Source organism: Motacilla alba, chromosome 6 (genome assembly GCF_015832195.1).
Source record: "Motacilla alba alba isolate MOTALB_02 chromosome 6, Motacilla_alba_V1.0_pri, whole genome shotgun sequence".
NCBI classification, from domain to species: domain Eukaryota; kingdom Metazoa; phylum Chordata; class Aves; order Passeriformes; family Motacillidae; genus Motacilla; species Motacilla alba.
Genome location: NC_052021.1, coordinates 24,483,986 through 24,505,038, shown reverse-complemented (window position 1 = coordinate 24,505,038; position 21,053 = coordinate 24,483,986). Strand labels below are relative to the sequence as shown.

General features: G+C 39.0%; 1 protein-coding gene across 3 annotated transcripts in view; it reads right to left on the bottom strand.

Annotated features, from left to right (window-relative positions):
- CFAP58 (cilia and flagella associated protein 58) overlaps nucleotides 1–21,053 on the bottom strand; it is a 57,903-nt gene that overhangs the window by 6,208 nt on the left and 30,642 nt on the right. For 2 of the 3 annotated variants that reach the window (XR_005257473.1, XM_038141519.1), the window contains exons 14-16: nucleotides 20,435–20,546; nucleotides 18,135–18,239; nucleotides 676–795 (exon numbers count right to left, since the gene is read on the bottom strand). Coding sequence is in view for 2 of the 3 variants with exons in the window: in XM_038141519.1 (XP_037997447.1) it covers nucleotides 676–795; nucleotides 18,135–18,239; nucleotides 20,435–20,546 (337 nt within the window). In the remaining variant the exon portion in view is untranslated. The remainder of the gene's footprint in view (nucleotides 1–675; nucleotides 796–18,134; nucleotides 18,240–20,434; nucleotides 20,547–21,053) is intronic. The other variant, XM_038141520.1, reaches the window with a different exon arrangement.

Below are 21,053 nucleotides of genomic sequence, written 5' to 3'. Positions count from 1 at the left end.
GAGCTGCAGAAGTAGATGAACTCCTGGGGAGACTGATCTCTCATGCAGGCAAGAATAGGAGAAGATCAGCTTATTCATAGAATATCATAGAATTCTGTCAAAGAATCACTTTTTAATATTATGCTTTTAAAATTTTCTACAAGATTCTTTTGGAAGCAGGAACTCCTCCCTCCAACTGACAAGGGGTTAGAACAGGTTCCTCCTGTCATCTCCACAAAATCTGCAAGTCTAAATATACATGTACACATGGCAAGAGAAATAACAGTAACTTAAGACTGGATTCTCAGTATATTCCCACTAGTTTGTTAAAAAGAAAACAAAATGGCTTTGATTTGCTTCTTAAAGATATTAACAGTTTAGGATAAAGGGAAGGAGAATAAGCTGAATAAAAAGCTGGCAATAACCCAGAATGCCCATGTAAAATACTTATTTACAGCACTGTGCTCCTAACTCATGTTGTAATAAAACTTTTCCTCTATTTTATTTAAACAAAGTAGCATAATGTGCAAAAAAAAAAGTTCGTTTGCTGCTCTGCGATGTCCCTTGAGGAGATGCAGTGCTAACCCTGCTTTCCTGGTGCAGCGCACTAAGGCAGGCCCACAGCTCACTGAGGATCTCCCTGCAGCCCCTCTGCCAGGCTGGCAGCCCCTCCCAGGGACAGTGGGCACCTCTTACTTTGATCTGCTTCACCTTCTCCCGGAGGATGTTGCGGTACTGCTGCAGCTGCTCCGTGGCCTCGGGCCCAGGCTGCCGGGCCAGCACATGCCTCAGCTCCACATACAGCTTCTCCTTTTCCTAAGGAAGGGACAAGAGGAGCAGCTCTTGTTAAACTACTACAGCAGCACAACCTGAGAGGAAATCAACCTCACTGGAAATTGCTACTCAGTCAGGAAGGCATTTGGAGAAACAAATCTGCCTGGGTGTCAGGCTTTCCTCACTAGCCATGAGGTATTTAAAGTTGTTGTGATAGCAATGGGAGAGCTCATTAAGATAAACATCCAGCTACTTCAAACCATGAATGAAATGCTCTTAAACACCATCATCAGCAAGCACTCTACCTCAGCACTTACTGTAAGAGTATCCAGGGCTGGAAAATTAATCACTAGAAACTGTGCTTATTGCAATCTTTCTTCTTATGAGTCACATTGCCTTACATTAAGGCTCACAGCTTCACCCAACAGGATGTGAGCTGGCTATAGAAATGTCAGCAAAGGACTGTACAAAAGAGTTACTTCTTCCAAAGAAAATCCTGCAAAGCACATGTACACACACACAGATATTTATATATATATAACCTTTCAGTTTAACTGCAGGGGCTCTGGGAAAGAAATTATAAACAGCAACAATTATGACTAGCACAATCACCAAGTAATTTTTCTTTATCATGTGTCTCCTTGTCCTTTATGTTGGAACAGTTATACTTGTGGGAGTTGGATATTGCCATGCCTGAAAAGAAACCACACCATGGACCCACTTACAGCTTTCTGTACTGAAATGCTGCTTTCAGCTGTTTTGAGAGAGTGCTTGTTTTTAGTCTGAGGAATAAAGCTCTGAAAAAAGCCACCTTCATAGTTTTGCACATTACAATAGTTTTACTGTCTACCTTGGAAAATTAGGATCATTAAATAATATGATTTAGCATGATCACATCCTTTTCTGGTACATGGAAAACTGAAATTAAAAAGGAGACTAGCAGACAAAAGATTCAACTGAGGAAGACAAAAAGGCCAAGAAGAAGGCAGGATAGGCGATTATTTACACTGGATTTGGCAAAGCCCCTTTTAACTGTCTTTTTTATAAGGTCTCTCTACAACTCTTACCACAGAATTTGTCTCTTGATGTGGGAAATGGTGCCATCACATCATCTAAAGGTGCTGCATTTGGTCTTTCTCAGTGGTTGAGCCAGGGTTTTCAGAAATGTTTTGTTATTTTGAAGATGTAAAATTTTAGGTGTCCAGTCTTCAAGAGCATAAAGAGTCTGGAGTTTTTAAACCTCATCATTTTCTGAAAACTATGCACTATAATGGTCACAAGTCGGGACCCCAAAATGGAATAACTTCAAATCATGCTTTAATTTGCAAGCATTGTCATTAAACTCTGCAGATTACTGAGGAAGAGTTCCTTACAAATGAAATTGTTCACAGTTTATCTCTGGAAAATCAAAACCTCCTGAGTCTCAGACTGAGGTTTGCATAGCAACAAATACTAAATTGAGAATTCAGTCTGAGTAAAGAGTTATTATTCCACTTCATAGTGGTATTCCCACTACCAGCTTTTCTTTCTGAGTAAGTAAGATTTTACTGCAAGGTAAAAACAACTGCAAAAGAAAAATCCACCTTGTCAAAATCTGGCCAGTCAGTATTAACATTTCAACCCTGAATGTATCATATATTTGTATTTTGTAATTGTGTAATGGTAGTTTGGATAAATATGGGGCAATTGATAGATTGAAGGTCTTAAGTGCAATTGTTTTCCAATTTTTTTCTCTCCCTACCCTCTACAATGGCCAACCAAGCTCTTCAAGCACTGTGCAATGGTGCGTATAATAACCTCATTTAGAGACAAAGCATGCAATTCTCTTGTAAGGAGAATCTATTTTATGCAGCAGAGACTCGTTAGGTGTCCAATGTATATTGTATCCATAATCCAACAGAGGCAGAACCAGATGTCTTATAAATGAATCTCTTGTCCTTCCTTGCTGAGCACTGTCCATCTCTTTTACATCTAGTCAATTAATTTGTCACTGGGTTAGAAACACCATATGTCAGCAAAACATCAAAAGAAAACCCTGGATACTTCTTGCCTCCTCAGCAGAAGATTGTATTCACAGGTTGGCATTTCTTTAATTTCTGAAATTTTACCCCAGGATCCAAAAAATAAATTAAAAATAAATTAATTCATTTCAATTAATTTTAAAACACCAACCACAAAAGTAAATCTATGTGAGTCACAAGGGATATTGGCAGGTGCTTCCATCTCTACACATAAGAAATCAGAAATGACCAAGAAAAAAAATATCAGCACAAATTCATAAAGTAAAAATTTGTTTTCTGTAATAGATTAAGTCAATCTATTATGACTGGGTTTCTTTGTCTCGTCCCAAACTGCCTTCCCTCACATTTCCCTCCATCCTCACAGCAGGCCATCACAGCACACATCTTATCACGGTTGTGAGGTTTTGAGATCAAGGAACTTAGAGTCACAAACACACTGCGAGGCACAACTCTTCTTCTTGAGGTGAAGGAAGATCCATCAAATCTCTGTAAATCCACACTGTCAAGCCTCCACTGGTAAGAGTAATGTACCTGTGTTCAGATCAAGTCTAGGCCAGTAACAAAGCTTTTTATGGGATCCTTCCACCATGAAATTTCCATGGAATTCAGCAGATGCTTGACTGTAGGACTGAGCCCATCACATCAACAAGCTTCACTGGTTTATGACACAAACTAAACCAAGATGATGGTGGAGAGATGATGGCACATTCATTTTGCGTATGGAGGGCATGCTGGGACACTCAGACTGAGGATTACAGTTAAATTTCAGGCATTCCGAAGAAAATTTCAGGACCTCTGTAAACACCTTCTGTAAAAATTCTGCAAATAAAATTGCATATTATTTTTAGAATAGCCCTTCCTGTCTTAGATTTGTTTCCCAGGGGATCTCTGAGGAGCTCACAGATCTGTCTGTAGGCCGAGCCATTACAGTAATTTTCTTCATCCCTAAGTCTCTCACCCATTAATTTGGAGAGGGAGGGTGGGGAAGTAAATGGTGCTTTCCCCTAAATTTAACTAGGTGCTGTCTCAGCCATATTCTGTAGTTCTCCTGGCCTGCTTGCTCTACAGCAAATTGAGACAAAATTATTTTCTTCTGCAGAAGACTGGCTAGCATTTGGCAAACTTCAGTTGATTGTTCAGGATGAGGTGGTCACGAGCTGGCTCCATCTTCAGCAAGAAGAATCTATTTTGCCAGCAAAACCCTACTTCAAAAGAAGCTGTTGCTGCTGACCAGCACAGCACCATTTGCTTTTCCATGTGAGAAGGACCTTCAATACCATCAGACACATTCCCAAACTGGAAGCAAGGCATTCACAGCCATTGACAGGGAATGGGAAGCATTCACCAGTCCCATGCTGGAAGAGAGCTCTAACGATGGGACCCCATTTTGTGTCATCCTGTCCCCCTCCATGACACCAGGAAATGGCACATCTTGTTAGTTAGCCCAGGGTTTTATGACCATACATTTAATGAAGATGATTTCACAGCAGAAATAGGCTCTGCAGCCCCAGCTTCCTCATTTTTATCAGTTCTTTCCAAACAGATAATTCAACAAATTTAGCTGGCAAAGCAGTACCCAAAGAGCCTTCTCCACCAGACCCACAAAAATCCTATTATGCACCAAAAGCTATCACATGAATCACTTAAAAAATACAAAAAAAAACAAAACAAAACAAAAGGCAAAAAAAAAAAAAAAAAAACCACACAAAAAAAGTCCAAAAGACTTTGCATCACAGTAAATTTAATTTATGCCAATTCTTGTCTCCAGCATCTGAGCTAAAGAAAAAACTCAACAAGATAAAGATGTAGTGTAGTGCAAAAGTGTGTGATGTAGTGTATGGCAGCAGTCCCTAAAATATTCAACCTAAATAAAAATTATTATTTTAATTAGTAAGGTGGAGAAAGCAATATAGTAACCATGCAAGCACTCTATAGTTCCTCATGGCTTTTGTGGGGATAACAAGTCAGTCAACGTGCCACGGGGGGTTTCTTGTTTATTGGCACTATAACCAAAATGTCAGTGCTGTGCTGAACTCCAGAGGCTTTTTGTTTATGATGCCATGCAGCAGCAGAGCATCCTTAGGGGTGGTGATTCCTCTTCATAAGTGTTAAACAGGACACAGAAATCTGGATTAAATACATACACAGACATACACATCTAGTCACCGTCATTTTTGCTGTATAAGCCCTACATTTATTTGTTGCTGTGTACACCTAGCAGTAGCTGTTGGCTCAGGACATCTATCTTTAAAAGTTTTATGAGGTAAAGAAAAAAAATTAGCATATGGTGACCTTCAGAAATTTTATAATAACAGAAGAAAGTTGCCTCCAACACTATGAGAAATGTGCAATATAAACTTTCTCTGGAAACACTTTCCAAAAGCTCCTGCTCTTTCCTGTCTATTCCACATCCATCAGCAAACACCCCTTGCAAGGAGGCAGTTCCCTAGAACAGCTCCTGTTTCCATTATCACCTAGACACTTCTTAATCTCACCAGTGCGAGGTTTTTTATTGAATACATTAATTAAGTTTGAAGGAGGACATTGAGGCTCTTTCACAGTGAGGCAACACTAACATGTTGTTAGATGTTTTGGGTTTTCCTGTGAAAACCACCAGCTTGAAGGAAAGGCTGGGTAAGTCTCATCTTAGGTGAAATCTACACCACTCAAACTTGTCTTGTAACTTATTTTTCCAGGTGATGATAATGCTTCTCAAGAGCAATTCTGTTTCCTTTGGCACAAAGCAAACTGCATCAAATTGACTGGCATTTTCAAAACAGCTTAATGAGAGAAGAAAGAAACTTCAGAGCACCTTGTAAGGTCTTCACCCTTGGCTGCTTTTTGCAACAGCAAGAGCTGAATGCTGCAGTATCACCATCTTCCAGGAACGACAAAGTATGAACATTTCCACCTGGAGTGCAGCTGCAACTTATTTTTATTATTATTGCTACAAACTTTTACTATCAGATCTTCCCTAATAAGGGTGTAGGAAAACAGTATTTTTTCCAATGAACAAATAAATACATATACTCCTTTCAACTTCTGAACTCTGAGACACAAGGTTAAGAATCTATCCAAAGAAAATGGCATGGATGTGTCTTGCTGAAATAACAGCTACAGTACCCTTTTTACTATTGACATTACACAAGAGTTTATAAAATCATTAATAAGAGTAGCTCATTTAATCCGTGTTTCAACTTTGCATTGCAGAAGATTATCAATTATCTCCCATTCTATATCTGTGAGCAGAAATACACACACACACACGAAAGTGAGCTTGAAGGTGAGAATTACCCCTGACATGACATGGATAGATGTAAATATTCCAACTATTTTCACAGTGCCTGCAGCTTGACAGCTGGGTTGAAGAGAGCTCTAAGGAAACCTTTATTTTGCATTCTAGTAGCAGTTTGTCTTGAAGTGACCTGGAGGAGACCAGAGGTTGATACAAATCTTATCAACAAGGTTTCTAAATATTCTAAGTGAATAAGTCTACAAAGCAAATGATGGGGAACATTTTACTGTATAATAATTACTTTATGCAGAGTTCTAAGAAAAAAAACCAAATTAAGTCTCTTCTTCAGATCTAGACTATTTGACTTAAAAACCTCTGTATTTTAATGTCAGTGTAACAGCATGTATTTCAGCTATTCAATAGCCACTTAGATTTTTAAAATTTTAGATTAATCAAAGAATTATCACAGCTCTGTTGATAATGATTAGCTGTTCCTGCAGATGACAGCTTGGGATGAGGATTCCCAGTAGACCCAGCTTCTGTTCTCACTTCAGACTGATCTGACAGATGACCTTGAAGGGTCAGAGAGATTGCAGAGCTCCTTCAAGAAATACCTATTTTTAAGTTAAGCACCTACGTCTCTTTAGTCACCTGCTTGACTTAGACCTTTAGATCTTTAGATTTCCCTGAAAGATGAGAGCACTTTGCTTCAAGTCCTTTGGTGTTCTGGAATTGCTACCTCTGAACAGCTGTCTCAAAGTCAAGCCACCACTTAAGTCTACAATACCTGTCTAACAAGGCAGTAAAGCCTACATACATCTTTTTGACAGGACAAGAGAGTTCCCCTGCATACATCAAGTACCTCAGGGAAGAAAGACTAGTCTCCTGCTACACTTTGGAACCTATTAAGAAATAACAGTACATCTAAGAAACACACACAGCAATTCTGAAATCATGAATGTTTTAATGCATGGCTTCCTTCAGGCTCACTGTAATTAGAGCTGAGCCTCTGCTATTCTTCAAGGAGTTCTGTTTCAGCTCCCCTTGCCTGCTTCTTAAAATTCAAAAAAACAGAAACAGGACTAAAGGAAGGGGAAAGAGAGTGAATCCTAATGTCCATGTAAAGACAACTGGTGTGCTCAAGTGTCCCATCCCGTTTAAGATTACAGCTGTATCTACTTAGACAGGCATGGGAAGCCTTGAGCACTGAGTCTCCAAGAGGTGCAGCACTTGGCTGACTGATGCACCCCACTTGGCAGGGACTCTCCCTACTGAGGATCATGGCTCCTGTGCACTCAGCAGCACATTTCTGGATGTCTCAAGAGAAGAGTGGGAAAATGGGGCTCTTTCTACACCTGATTATGTCCTCCTATGTCCCATTTTAAGAGACCCTTCTGAAAAAAGTCAACTAGCCACAGTGATTCTGCCTGCCTTCCTCTAACAGCTGCAAAACAGCCTTAGCTGAAGCATCTTTCTGCCTGTGTTCCCTCAAGAACAGCACCATTCACAGTAAGAACGAAAATAAGAGAACTAGAATAGAACAAAATTAGTCTGTCCCTGTGGAATTACTTTTTTGGGGGGGTTTTGCTGTTGTTATAGCCGTCGTACAAGATAATAATCCATCACTGACTGGGATGCTGTAGATTGTCCATATCTTGCTGCTGAGGGAAGAGCAGAACACCCCTTATCTTAACACAAGAACACCTGCCAAAGAGTGAATACTAAAGATGTACCTCTAGCTGTGGGCCACCCTATAGAATATGGGCTTGTGAATGTTTTGCTACACTGCTGCTGCACTCCTGCAGTAATTCAGCTTCTCTAACAGATTCTGGATGGCTGACAGTCAGTATCGGATTGCTACAGCACTGCAAAGTCTGTGCGCTGCAATGTATTCAGTCAGCACAGCAAGTCATTTATTTTCCCTTAACAAGATAACTGGTTGATTAATATACTTTACCCTGGGGTGCACAGCAGATTTATTTCCTTCTCAGATACATGCTGAACACAGGAATGAGGAGTAAACAAGGTTGTTTTCAGTTGTTATTTGCTGGAAAAATTCCTGAACTTTTTATCCAAGCTTTTTTCTAGCAAACTAATGTTGAAGTTAAGGGCAATTCTGACTAAGAACTTTAGGATTGGGTCATTTTACAAAATATTTTTAGTCCAATGATACAAGGTATCCATGCTCAGGATTCTGGGTTCAAACCAAACATAAAGTATTAGAATAAAGCACTTTGGTGATCACTGTTTCTGTTTTGCTGATGCAGATTACAGATGACAGTGCTGTGTCTTAGGTTCTTACATGGCATTCTTGTTTCAGTATCTGACAGGTATTTAACCTTTATTGTACACTTGCTGAAGAACTGCTTCCAGCCAGGGCAGTGATCCTCTACTCATTCTACAAGAGGTCTGGACACAAAGAGTTATTACATGAATTGCCAAAGTTCACTAAAACTCCTTGAAGACACACAGGAACCAAACAGTCTCCCAGTCCCCCAGGACCACCATGCTGGTGGCTGTGCCAATACTCCTGCTCCTTGATTTTCAGAAATAGCAGACCTGGACTATAGCAGGAGGTTACAAATATGGAAGAAAATGCACAATAAGCCACAGTGTACTTGAAGACAACAACCTCTTCAGACATGCTAAACTTTGTGGACTTGGGAGTACATGTATTGGAATGCAGGACACAAAACTGTGTTTGACACTCATCTGTGAAGGATAGTATTTATGTAATTAAAACAAACTTGCATGATGAGGAGGGGTGACATCTGATGACCCACTAAAGTTCTCTTTCAAGCTCAAACTCAAGTAAATATATAAATTATGTTCAAAAACTTACAAGACAGATTCCGCCATCATGTATACTTGCCACCTATAAACCCTCAGGGATTTTTACTCTGCCTGCAACTTCCTCAGCTTTGTAAATAACATCTGAATATTTCTGACCAAAACATTATTAGATGAGATAAAAATGGTGCAGATCCCCAAAAGTTATTTTCTCAAATAAACTTGCACCTTGCTTCTGTCCAGAATCATTTATCATGGGAAATCTGTTTTGTTTATAAGGGTGGGGTAGTTTCACAAAGAGCCAGTAAAAATTGTCTCTTCCCCTAAGAAAACTGTTCATCAGAACTATTTTGTTTGCTCACTAGGTAATCTGCTTTGCTTCTCATTTCTCAGTGCCAGAAATATTTGCACTATTTTTATTGGAAAATTATTTTCTCACCCTAAAGAGCAGCCAATTATCTCCACCTGATGACATTAAAGTGATCAGCATACTTCCTACCCATTTTTTCAAAACCCTGTTTAAACAAACATACCAAAAAAAGGCTCTTTTTCTGGGAATATTTTATTCTCTTCGACTTGAATTGCAACATATGTGGGAGGAGGGAAAGAATCTAAATGTCAGTGTGTTTTTAAGAGCAGTTTATCATGCTGTAAATTTCTATAGCATATAACATCTTCTAATTCTAGATGGACTGAGATTAGAAGGTCTAAAATAAACTAATGCACCAAGAAGTGTATTGGAAATATGCAGAAATACAAAATCAACTCCTTTCTGAAGAGAGCTAGGGCAAGAACTGAACATCCCTCAGACATCTATTGAATTATTAAAGCTTACACAAAACTTTCAGGTAGATATGCAGGCCCTCAAGAGACCTTCACACAGGTGACTGATACCTTTCATGTTTTTGAGATATGATTCCTTACATCATCATCATTCCTTACTACATCATCACAGGATTGCATATGAGCCCTGGTAAATTGCACCAAGATTTAACACAATTATCCTACAATTGGTTTAGTGTGAGTTCTGCCCTACTCACAGAACCCTGCTGGCTACACAATCAATTTTTTTTTTAAATTAAATAATTAAATTAATTGGGGAAAAATTATCAGTGTTATTCTAACACAACAAAAGACACTAGAGATATTCTACTTGCATGGAAAAATCATCATGCCAGACATAGAACCACTGAAAGACATTAATTCTTCAATTTAAAACCAATTTTAAATACAAAACATCTCCAATTAGAGTCAAAGCTAAAATTCTCACTCAAAATCCTAATTTAGCAATGAACCTTTCAAACACAACAAAAGGAAAATAAAAGAATGGCACAAGAAGGAAATAATCTGAGAGTAGTCCTAAAAGATGACTTGATCCATGTGTCACTTCATACTGCATTGGGGATTCCAATTCAAGTAAGTTTCAAGGTATTGGACTGAAATTATTTTAAAGACACTAATTCAGTAGACTGTTATGCATCATAATATTGAGCTGGTAATGAGATATTTTTTATCCATCACAAGTTAGAACTGGGTTGCAGCCAGAGTTCATGGGCACATATTTTTTTCATTTGAAAAAAGAACAGAGCTTGTCTTTGGAGTCTAAATCAAGGCTATTCTTACTGTGTGCCTTTGACACATTCGCCTAATTCTGCATGACACTGGGGAAGTAAACTTTTTCTTTGTGATTCATATCCAGCTGAAAGCCAAAAAGTAAATGTTAGGCCCGAGTCCTTATGGTATTTCCCATTTCTATATTTCAATGCAAATTCCTTGAAATTCCAGTCACCAACTTAGAACTGGAGTCATAACCTCAAACCTCACACTCTACCCAGTACTGTTTTCTCTCTCTTGTTTCCTTAAGGTGCATAGCACCACTTAAGGTTTTTATAAGGACAGGAAAGTATTTTTCTGCCTTTCTCCTCTCCCCTCTCCCCCACCTCAGAACCATTTGATCAATGGTTAGAAGTTTTGGCAGCTTAGGTTTCTCAATCAGAATCATAGAATACCATGTTGGAAGTAAATCTCAAGATTTACATGGTCCAACCTTTCTTTCATTCTCATTTGCTTATATTGGTGACCATGTATGAGAGCAAACAGTAAATCTGCTGTCCCTTTAATGGGACCACTCATGCAAGGGCTTTGGGAATAGATCTTAAATTGACACCTTTTAAAAGTCTGAATCACAGAATAGAAGGTCATAAGGGGACCTCAAAGATCATCTGGTGCAGCCTTTCTCAGCAAAAGCACCATCTTGACAAGATGGCCCAGTACACCTGTCCAAATGGATCTTAAAAGTGTCCATCATTAGGAAATGCACCACTTCCCTAGGGAGATTATTGCCATGCCTTCCAAATGTTCTCATTAGTACCAACTTCCTTCTTGTGTCCAATTAGAATTCCACAGGAGTAACCTGTACCTATTACCCCCATCTTTGCCATGTCATTCCTTGTAAAAAGAAAATACTCTTTAAATACTGGAACATGGTTATAAGGTTTCCCCTCAGCCTTGTTTTCTCAAAGCCAAACAAATCCAGTAGTTTTTCCTCCTATGGCAAGCTTCCCAATCCTTTGATTATCTTTGTGGCCCTCTTTTGGACCCACTCCAGCCTGTCCATCTTTTCTATACAGCAGGGACCAAAACTGAACACAGTATTCTATGTGTGGCCTGACAAGTACTGAATGGAGTGGAATAACCTCTGCTAGTGATGCCCTTGTTGACATAACCCAGCACCCTGTTGCCCTTCTTTGCTGTAGCAACAGAATGTTCACTCAGATTGAGCTTGTTGTCCTCCAGGATGCCCAGAGAGCTGCTCCCCTCCCAGGTAGGTCCCAGCCTGTCCTGCACTCCTGCATTGAATTTCCCAGCTGTGAGACCTTACACTTGTCCTTGCTGAACTTCACTCTTTTAAAGCATTGTTGCTATTTCACTTCTCCTATCTAACAGTGGGCCAATATTTCTGCCTGTTTCTGTTTATTGTTTACATACCTGAAGAGCTCTGTTTTGTGGTTTTTGATGAGTCTGGCCAATTTCAGCTCAGTTAGTGGTGCAATTCCTTTGTGCTGATCTGTTTATGCCAGCTACTGCCTATGCAATTAGATGCAATTTTACTGGCAGGAAATTCTTCTGCCATTCAAGAGCTGCTATAAGCTAAATCAGAAAAATTACTTTTTTTGCTGCTAGAAATGGGGCTTTTAAGCATAGAAAAGGCCTAGAGCTCAATATACTCACCCTTTTAATTGAGAGCTGAGAGAACTGCTAGCTTGAGCTGCAAGATAGGGTATTAATCCAGTGCTTCCAGAGGAACTCAAATCCTCCAGGAAACAGAGATAGAAAAGCACCAAGTCCTACTACACTATAAAAAGCTAAAAAGAAAATTTCCCTTTTCATTCTTGGATGGAAAATCCCTTCAAAAGGCTGACTTCATATATAAATGAAAAAGGAGCAGTAAAGAAAGGATTGCATTTTGGCAGTGGATTTTGCAGTTCACCTGTAAGTTTCAGTGCACACAAAGCACTATCCCAAGCTACCTCTGCTGAAATCTCTCTAAAGACAAGATGACAGAGGAACAATAATGGGCAGGTCGAAAGAGACTTTTAGGGATTCTGCAGTCATTAGTTCCCTGAAGTGAATTGCAGTTATTTTTTATGAAAATAGACAATTTTGCCCAAAAATCCTCAGCTCAGACTCCGTACCCTACCTGTAACGTGCAAGTAGTTTACAGTCTCAAATCCAAGTAGAATCTACACTGAGCACTAAAAACAAATAAGTGCCAAATTTGAGAGGGTAAAATAAATCTCAGCCATTTTGAAGATGCAAAGATAACATCTAAGATAAAACTCATCTGGGCCTTAATAATACCAAAATAAAGGTAGGGGACAGAAGAGTATTCTCTCAGTTTTCCTAGCAGGTTGTCTGATGAGGAAATCTCTTACTCAGCATCTAAGCACACATTTCTCTTATGTGGAACCTACTTGAGCACTGAAAGGAGTGAAGAACTTATCAGAAGCATGCCTCACAAAACTCCCAAGCTAGGGAAAGAAGTGATTATCAGAAGGACTAGGCTCCCATAAAGTGAGCTGAAAACCCCACAAGATTAAAAAAATAAAATAAAAATTATATAATAAATGGGGGGGGGGGATTAATAACAAATACAGGGAAGCAAATCCCCAAGCTCCTTCATTTCTTGGGAGAAAACTTTGATTTCAATAGCTGCCAACCTGCATAAACCCACACAGTAACACACTGTTCTAAAGCAGATTTCTTTATGAAACTATAGTACCAGCTCTGAGAAATAAAGATGGTTATGTATATGCTCAGACACTATAGCAACGAGCACCTCAAACTGGATAGAACAGCTCTACTACCAACTTAGCACAAATAAAATAAAACATCTGCCTATTTTGAGTGTTTCGCTACTGAATTGAGTCATGTCTCTAATATATTCATTCACACACCAGAACAAGAATGGAAATTATTTTATTCCATTTTTACTTGATGTGAGGCATGCAAAAGCTAAGTAGCCTGCCAAGGTCACAGAGAAAGTCTCTCGCTGTCCCCTCCCTGTATCTCACAACACCTGAAATGGAACAGGGCTGGAGACAGCAGCATCCCTTCAATTCCTCCTACTCTCTGTCACTGGGACAGTCAGTTCTCTGGAGGGATTGAAACTTAGCTCAAAACTTGGCTCAATGCAAGGACATGTGGGTGCTATCTGGCTGTAATCTCTGAGTCAGATACATGAGCTAATCATGCCTTTTGCCCTTGCACTGTTTGAACTATGAGCTCAAGACACAGCCAGCACAGCATCACATCCTGACTGCCCATTCCTGGGCTTTCCTTGCTGACAACTTCAAACAACAGCCATTAAAGCACATATGTACATAAAAACAATGTTTTCACTACTATATGCAAGGCTTAAATAAGACATTTGCCTTTGCCTCCCTGAAAAACTAATCTGATTGTACTTTCTTTTACATTTACATTTTACATTTATGAACAATCTTCTGAAATGACTGACAAAAGAGGCAACTGACATATAATGTGAATCTTTATGCTGTTATCCATTCCAAGACATGCAGCTGAATAAAATTCTGCTCAGTCAGACATAAAATCAAATTAGAGGAGTTTGCTCTGAAGAGAAAGAACTAAATTTGAAACAAATAAAGCAGTGCATAATTCACTTTTAATGGGATAAATTTCTAAAACCACACTAATCATAATCCTAACAAGGTAATACTTTCCACTGCGAGTTTACCACATCACTGCTCAGTACACAGCAGAGCAGAGCTTCAGTCACGAGGGATTTGCCCCCCACATGCAAAGTGAGCAACTGTATTTTTGCAGTCAGGATTTGCAGAACGCTCCTATTTATCAATAATGATTCCTTGTGGCCTTACAACACATCATTCATCCTACATGTGTTCACAAAGACTTTCACCCATCCATGAGATCTCCTTGATAACACACAATGTATTGCTCCGCAAAGCCCTGCAATATTACTCAACAGTTTAGAAAAGAACTAAAAACATGCTCTATCTTGACTGCACAAATTCAGAAGGAAGGTAACAACTCAGACAGGAAAACTGGCTATCCCTGAAATAACATTTCCAATGTTTGGAAAAAATGCCATTGGATTTTTATTGACCATAAGTATACAAGACCTTGGGTTTGGATCTGATTTTTAAGATAGCATTTTTCATCAGCACAGCAGCTCACAACTGTGAGAATACCTGAATTAAAGGAGCAAGTCTGACCACCTGCTTTGCAGCCACTCTTCAAAGTTGCATCCCAGGATGGCCATATTTATTTGGTATATGAGAGCTGATACCTCATAACCCAAAATGCTGTGGTGACAGGGCACAGATAAATCAGAAACAAGAAAAGACTTCAGTAATTTCTCTAACAGAAGAAATCTTTTTACATCTTTATTAAAATGTTCAACTCTGAAAAGCTGTTCTAGCGAAACCAAACATTCAGCATGCTGCATATTCCCTATCTGTCAGCATATGTCTGAGCCAAAAAAAGTGCCCTGATGACCAGTTAAGAGAGATTAAGATGAATTTTTGCATGAGATTTTAGAGTCAAGCTGGGTTTTTGCCATATTGTCAGCAATCTAAATTTTCTGACTGAAACACAGCAAATCATTCTTTTAATCACATAGCATGGATTGTAGCTTGCTTCTAGATCTGCCTCAGTTTTAAAGAAATGATAGCTTAGAAACAATGAAAAAGCTAATAAAAAGGATATGATCAAATGCACATCAGGAACAGGTAAAGTAAGCAGATGCTTTTCTACATGAATCGATATGCTGTGATCCTTACTTTGTGAAATTTCCATTTATATATCCAGCTGAAACCTTGTTCCCTGCACTTTTAAATAAAAGACCATTTACCAAAAAGTAAAAAGAGAAGACAGAGCTACAGTGCATACAATACAAATGGAATTATTTTTCCCTTATAAAAACATTACAGCTCTGCATGAGTATGCATCAGTGTGAATATCCTACAAATCAAACTGCAGGTTTCTGACACTGGGCTCAACTGTTTCCTCACATGGGTTATTTCTAAACTCCAAAGGTGTTTTTAGTACTCAATATTCAACACACAAGGTTTTTTGTACTCTATTTTATTAATATACTTTGATGTGAGGGAATTTATGCACATAATATGCACATTAGACACAGATACAAGCTTCACCTTAAAAAAATATCCTATTTGCTAGCATGATGTCCACACACACATGAAAAAAGATTATATATGGCAAGCAAGAGATTAAGATAATTTTAAAGCTGATACACCCAATGGCTATGCCCTTGTTACAGGGCAAGATGTGAATGAAGGTGACTGGGGGTGAGGAAGTGTGACTTATGCAAGCAAACATAACACAGGGATGGCAGTGGTTCTCTGACCTAGTAAGTTTGTATCCCTCAGTCTGCAGGCTCCAACTCTGAGTATGGGGGATGATCTGCCAAGTAGGCACAGGCCAGTCATCAGCAATTCCCCCACTCCTGCAAATGAGCAGTGACTGAACTGAGCTGAACTGACTTCAGGAGAGACCCATATTAAAAAGATGATGAATGCCTTTAAGCATAAGGGTTTAGCAGGATTTAAAAAAGAAAAAAAAAAAAAAAAACCAAACAGGAAAAAAGAGAGAAAAACTCTCTCAACATACAAATTATATTGAAGGAACAAAATTAAAAATTCCTGAAATTGGAGCTAAATTACTGCTATTTCCCATACTGCTATTTCCCATACTGCTATTTTCTACGGTTCAGTCAGGATCAAATCCTACACTACCCTTCAAATACTTCACTTCAAATACACTTCAAATCTTTCAAACTGCCCAGAAGGTGGTCTTGTGAAGCCACCCTCCTAGTGTGTGAAACTCAGCTCTCTCCAAAAAGCTGGTGTTACAATTCTGTTTATTTCCTTCTGCTGGAAATGTTCCTTGGGCTCGCTCCTTCACATCAGCAGTTTGGAATTTGGTAACATCAGCTTAGTAAGTTATTAGCAAGGGTTTTGTATTGGTGAGTATCAGGGTATGATTTTACAAAAGAGATACTACCATCACACCAAGGACAACCAGTCCAAAGAATAATGAAATGCCTTGTACCAGGTTATCCAGACACTCAGCAGAAGCAGCTCTGCTAGTACCCTTAATTTGTGATAATTGTGCCAGTGAGCTAATCAGTAGCACTCAGAGCCCTTCAAGGGAACGAGCTGGGGGTTGTCCTCCATCTCTGTCTACCTCCTCATACCCACACCCTGCTATGAAAGAGCCCTATTTCAGTCATGGTGGAGGACTCAAAACACTGGAAAAACAGAAAAGAGCTCAGAAACATTGATGTTAAATCCCTGAAGAGAATGTGGAGCATAGTATTTTTGGCCTTCACTATTATTTCTCCAAGGGAAACCTTCATTTCAGCAGTGTTACACGGGAAATTAGTGCCTGAATTAAGAATACAAAGGAACTCATTAGCAATTCTAGCTATAATAATTAGATTTTTATATAGCCAAACCCTGTCTTAAATCTAGAAAAATAATAAAACCATCATAGGGTTGCCATAGAAGGACCATTGCAGAGACAGAAAGATTATACCAATGGCTAGTACAGTGGTGTAAGCTCAAATACCTACTATTTCAAAGATTTTCTTGTGCAGGCAACTTAATACCTCTATATCTCAGTTCTTCAGCTGAAAATAAAAGCAAAATGGGAGCATACTAAGGATAAGGCCAGATATGCAATAGAGACTAAAATCTAACAGAATTTGTTTTGTGCATGCGTAAAGCACAGTAAATTGGGAGCTATTTTTGCTACATTTTAAGCAAACTATTTCACCGACAGCATTTTAGTGCTATGCAACAAAGATCACATTTTTCCAAGCAGAGGAATAATATACCATAAATTACATTCAAATGAAATTTCAGATCAATGTTTTCCCATGAAACAATAAATAGAGACAAACCCTGTTTTGATAAGATCTGCTGAGCTTCTTCTCAAGACAGAGGGAGATTCAGGTCACATTTTACTCTCCAGTGAGTGATACCCAACACACACATCAAGACGATTAGGGTATTTAATCCCTACACCTAGAGCTGGTAATCCCACACCTAGAGCTGGTAATCTGTAGCTAGCCCTACAGTCACCAGAGAGACCAGATTAACACCTCTGGTTAAAGCTAGGACTCTCTGGAGTCCTCCTCTGTTATATTTGATAGCAACATTTGCACTATAGGAATACAGTCTTTCCTTCCTTCTACAGCATAAATCTTACTGTTATCACTGGGGTTAAGGAACATCAGATACAGTTTAAAAAAAGATAAGCTATCACAAAAAAAAATTTTTTGCAAAGTTCAGCACAAAAACCTTGAAATCAAACATGCCCCAGCCAGCAGTATATCTAAATCACACCAACTCTTTAGGATTCCTCCTGCCAAAAACCAAGCTAAGCACAAACGGAATCAATCAGGAATTTTCCTTCATGTTCTTCATGCTTAAAATTACACAGAAAAACCTTTCAAATAGTCTAAGACTGACCTGAAGACTAATCTATGACATGAATAAACTAAAGCCAAACCAGCCAATTACAACAATAATTGTATTTTCTAGAGCTGACCAGGTATCAGTAACCAGAATATAAAAATCAACTAATCTGATGCTTTTTGTTCTCTTCCAGTGAGTCAGTGCTGCCATCTAAAGCTACCTGAAGGGCATGCAAAAGAAATCCAAAGTCTGCATCTAAATAACATTCAGGAAGCACATGTCAGTAGACAGCGAATGCAGAGGAAGTCAAATATATTAATGAGATGCAACAAAATAATGATGCTGCAGTACCTGAAGGAGAAATTCTTTCTCTATCACTTCCCCTGTCTTGCTGATAAGTCGTTTCTGTAGTCTCTGAACTTTCAGAATCAGCTCATAGGTAGTGGGGTCACTGGCCTAGGAAAGAGCAAAGGAGTGTCAAAAATCATATAACAAGTTACTGTTTCTTTTTTGCAAATGAAAACCATAATATTTCAGTGTTCAAAAGTAACAAGTATAAAAGGGGGACTAGAGGAGAAGGCATTCAGCTCTTGTTTTAAAAATTGCATGTATATCAGCAGTCCTGGAACTTAATATCTCTATTTTAGCAGCAACTGGAAGTGACAAATTAAGAGCAGTGCAAGTACCTCCTGATGTTCAAGAACTTTTAACAGAGCCAACTTAGTATTTAAGGAGAAGATTTTTCTATTGAACAAAAGAAAGATTAATTGCAATTTAGTCTATAAACAGGTGGAGAATTTAAGAGGAACAAATCTGGGGGTACACTGATGAATTACTATGGGCTTCTGAAGTGTCCATACATGTGAAATCCCATTCTTCAATGGAATTAAATGCTTAAAATGGTGACAGAGTGTTTGTACTGTACTGTTACCCTCTACCTATACAGCCTGTAAGACCAGGAGCTAGTAGATGTCTGTCTCTCCATCCCTTCCTTTTCATTCTTTTGGCATAGATTGAATCTGGAGAAAGCTCCAAGGAGCAAAGAAATAATCCTGTGAGGAGGAGCCAGTACAGCTTACTTTCCCAGTACTTGGTGTCTTCTTGTTGGATCATTCAGTGAAGGGCAAACTCTGACTGCAACTTTTCCTCACTCAGGGACTCATAACGGCTCTCTCCCATCTGGTTTTTCCTCTCTCATGGGGTGTCTCACAAGGATTAAACTCACACTGCAGTAAAGGCTCCAATAAAGTCCTGCTCTCTTATATTCACTTGAGCTTATAAGGAACTCAGTATCTCATTGTTTTTAATCTTTTGTCTGATTTTATCTAAATGGACTAATCAATTCAAGCATAACTAGGACACTGACACAGATACACACACAGTGCTCACAACAAAACATCCTCTCCAGAGAAACCAGGTTAAAAAGTAGACCAGTCCTCATGATCCACTCAGTCCTTGATTTTTTTATAGCACTGCCCAAGCATGGTGCCAATTTGTGACTTCTGTAGTGATATGAGAGTGTTTGTTCATTAGGACTTGAACCAAAACCCCATCAGGATTATTTCATATGGATCTTGCCATCTGCTGGCCTTTCTGTGTTCCAAATACAAACCAGTTACCTAGAATGGAATGACATGATTTCCCACTACCAGTCTCTTCATACATTCAGTTTCCCATGACTGGATGTTTTGACTGGCCTGATTTTTCTTTGTTACAAGGTGCTGCTAGAGTTTGTACCTAGATGTGTTTAACCTAGTTCAGCATCCTGCATTATATCCCTCTTCCATGAGAAAAGCTAATCACACCATCCAAATTTAAGCTCAGCATGGAAAGATCAGAAATTCGCTATCATGCTAGTAAGCACAGTCAAAATATTCAGCTCTGTTTCTGCAGGGACAGGGCACATTATCACTCAATATCAGAGAAGCTAAGCAACCCAGACTGGCATCAGATCAGAGATCCATGCAACTTAGGAATCTCAGATGGCACTGACTTACATCAAAAATATCCAGTGATGCCAACTGATGTTCATATATTTCATCTATGCTTGATGGATTTTTTATTTTTCCCCTTCACTTGGCAGGTTCAAATCATGTGAAAACTTGGATTTGCTGTTTATGTAAAGCAGTTGAACTCACATTACCTGGAATGACTATCTTTGGGAGTCCACCACTGTTTATGTGGAGAACTCTCTCTGTTTTTCCTCACATGTAATTTACCTTCTGACTTCGTATCTGTCCATTCTCCAGTCTACCTATTCTATTAGCCTTTCAATTACTGGCTTTCTTCCCATATACATCTTCCTTCTCAGTGAGGGTAGGATTGTATCTTTCCCCTACCATCTTATTTCTCACCATCCATGTTAAGGAATCACTCCCTTCTAAATTCACCTAATGCATTCTTATTCCCTTTAGCACTTCACTGTCTTTTTACAAATCCCCCTTCAATTTTTCATTGAGAAAGTGCCACAAAAATAACACTGATTGCGTTGTGCAAGGACAGCATTCAGCAGGTAAGGATTCCATTGGTACTATGGATTTCAGTCTGCCCAGTCCCTCCACATATTTGCCTAACAGTAAATGAAATAGGCTTTTGCTGGGTCACTGATAGGATAATAGGGGCTTTAGAAACACAAAATCCTCACACATCACCTCTAATTTTCTCCATCTGTGAACTTGCAAGGGCTTCTGCAGTTCTTCTTCCAAAATTTTACACCGAGTCTGTTCCCTTAACAGTTCCTTCTGCATGTGATTAAACTCCCATCTGAAGATCAGCATAAAATAAAAAGAAAAAACACACCAAAAATACTTCAACGTGACCAAGGCACTAACGTGGACATTAACAAATCATGCACTTTGTGCTTTCCATGTAGTGCTTCACGTGCACCAAAGAGACACTTTGCCACTGCAGCAATACTGTGGTGACAAAATGTATCAACACAATACCACTAAACAGGTGGAACCATAAAATAACACACTTGGACCTCTTTACTTGCTTCATTAAGAATGGCTCAGAAAAGAGGCTCCCAGGGAATCTACTCCACAGACTGCTGGATCTCACTCTTCACATCTTCCCATGTACATTAAGGCCAGAAGGACAGTTAGTTCATAAACCTAAAATTCAGTCATGGGTCATATCCAGTTACTCCTGGTCTTGAATATAACAGTTCATGTTTGAAAGGTTTTAAACCTACATGGCTCACACAATCCATTAAATAAAACACACTCTAGGACCTAAGTATGATGGACACCGTTCCTAAGAGAACTGAAC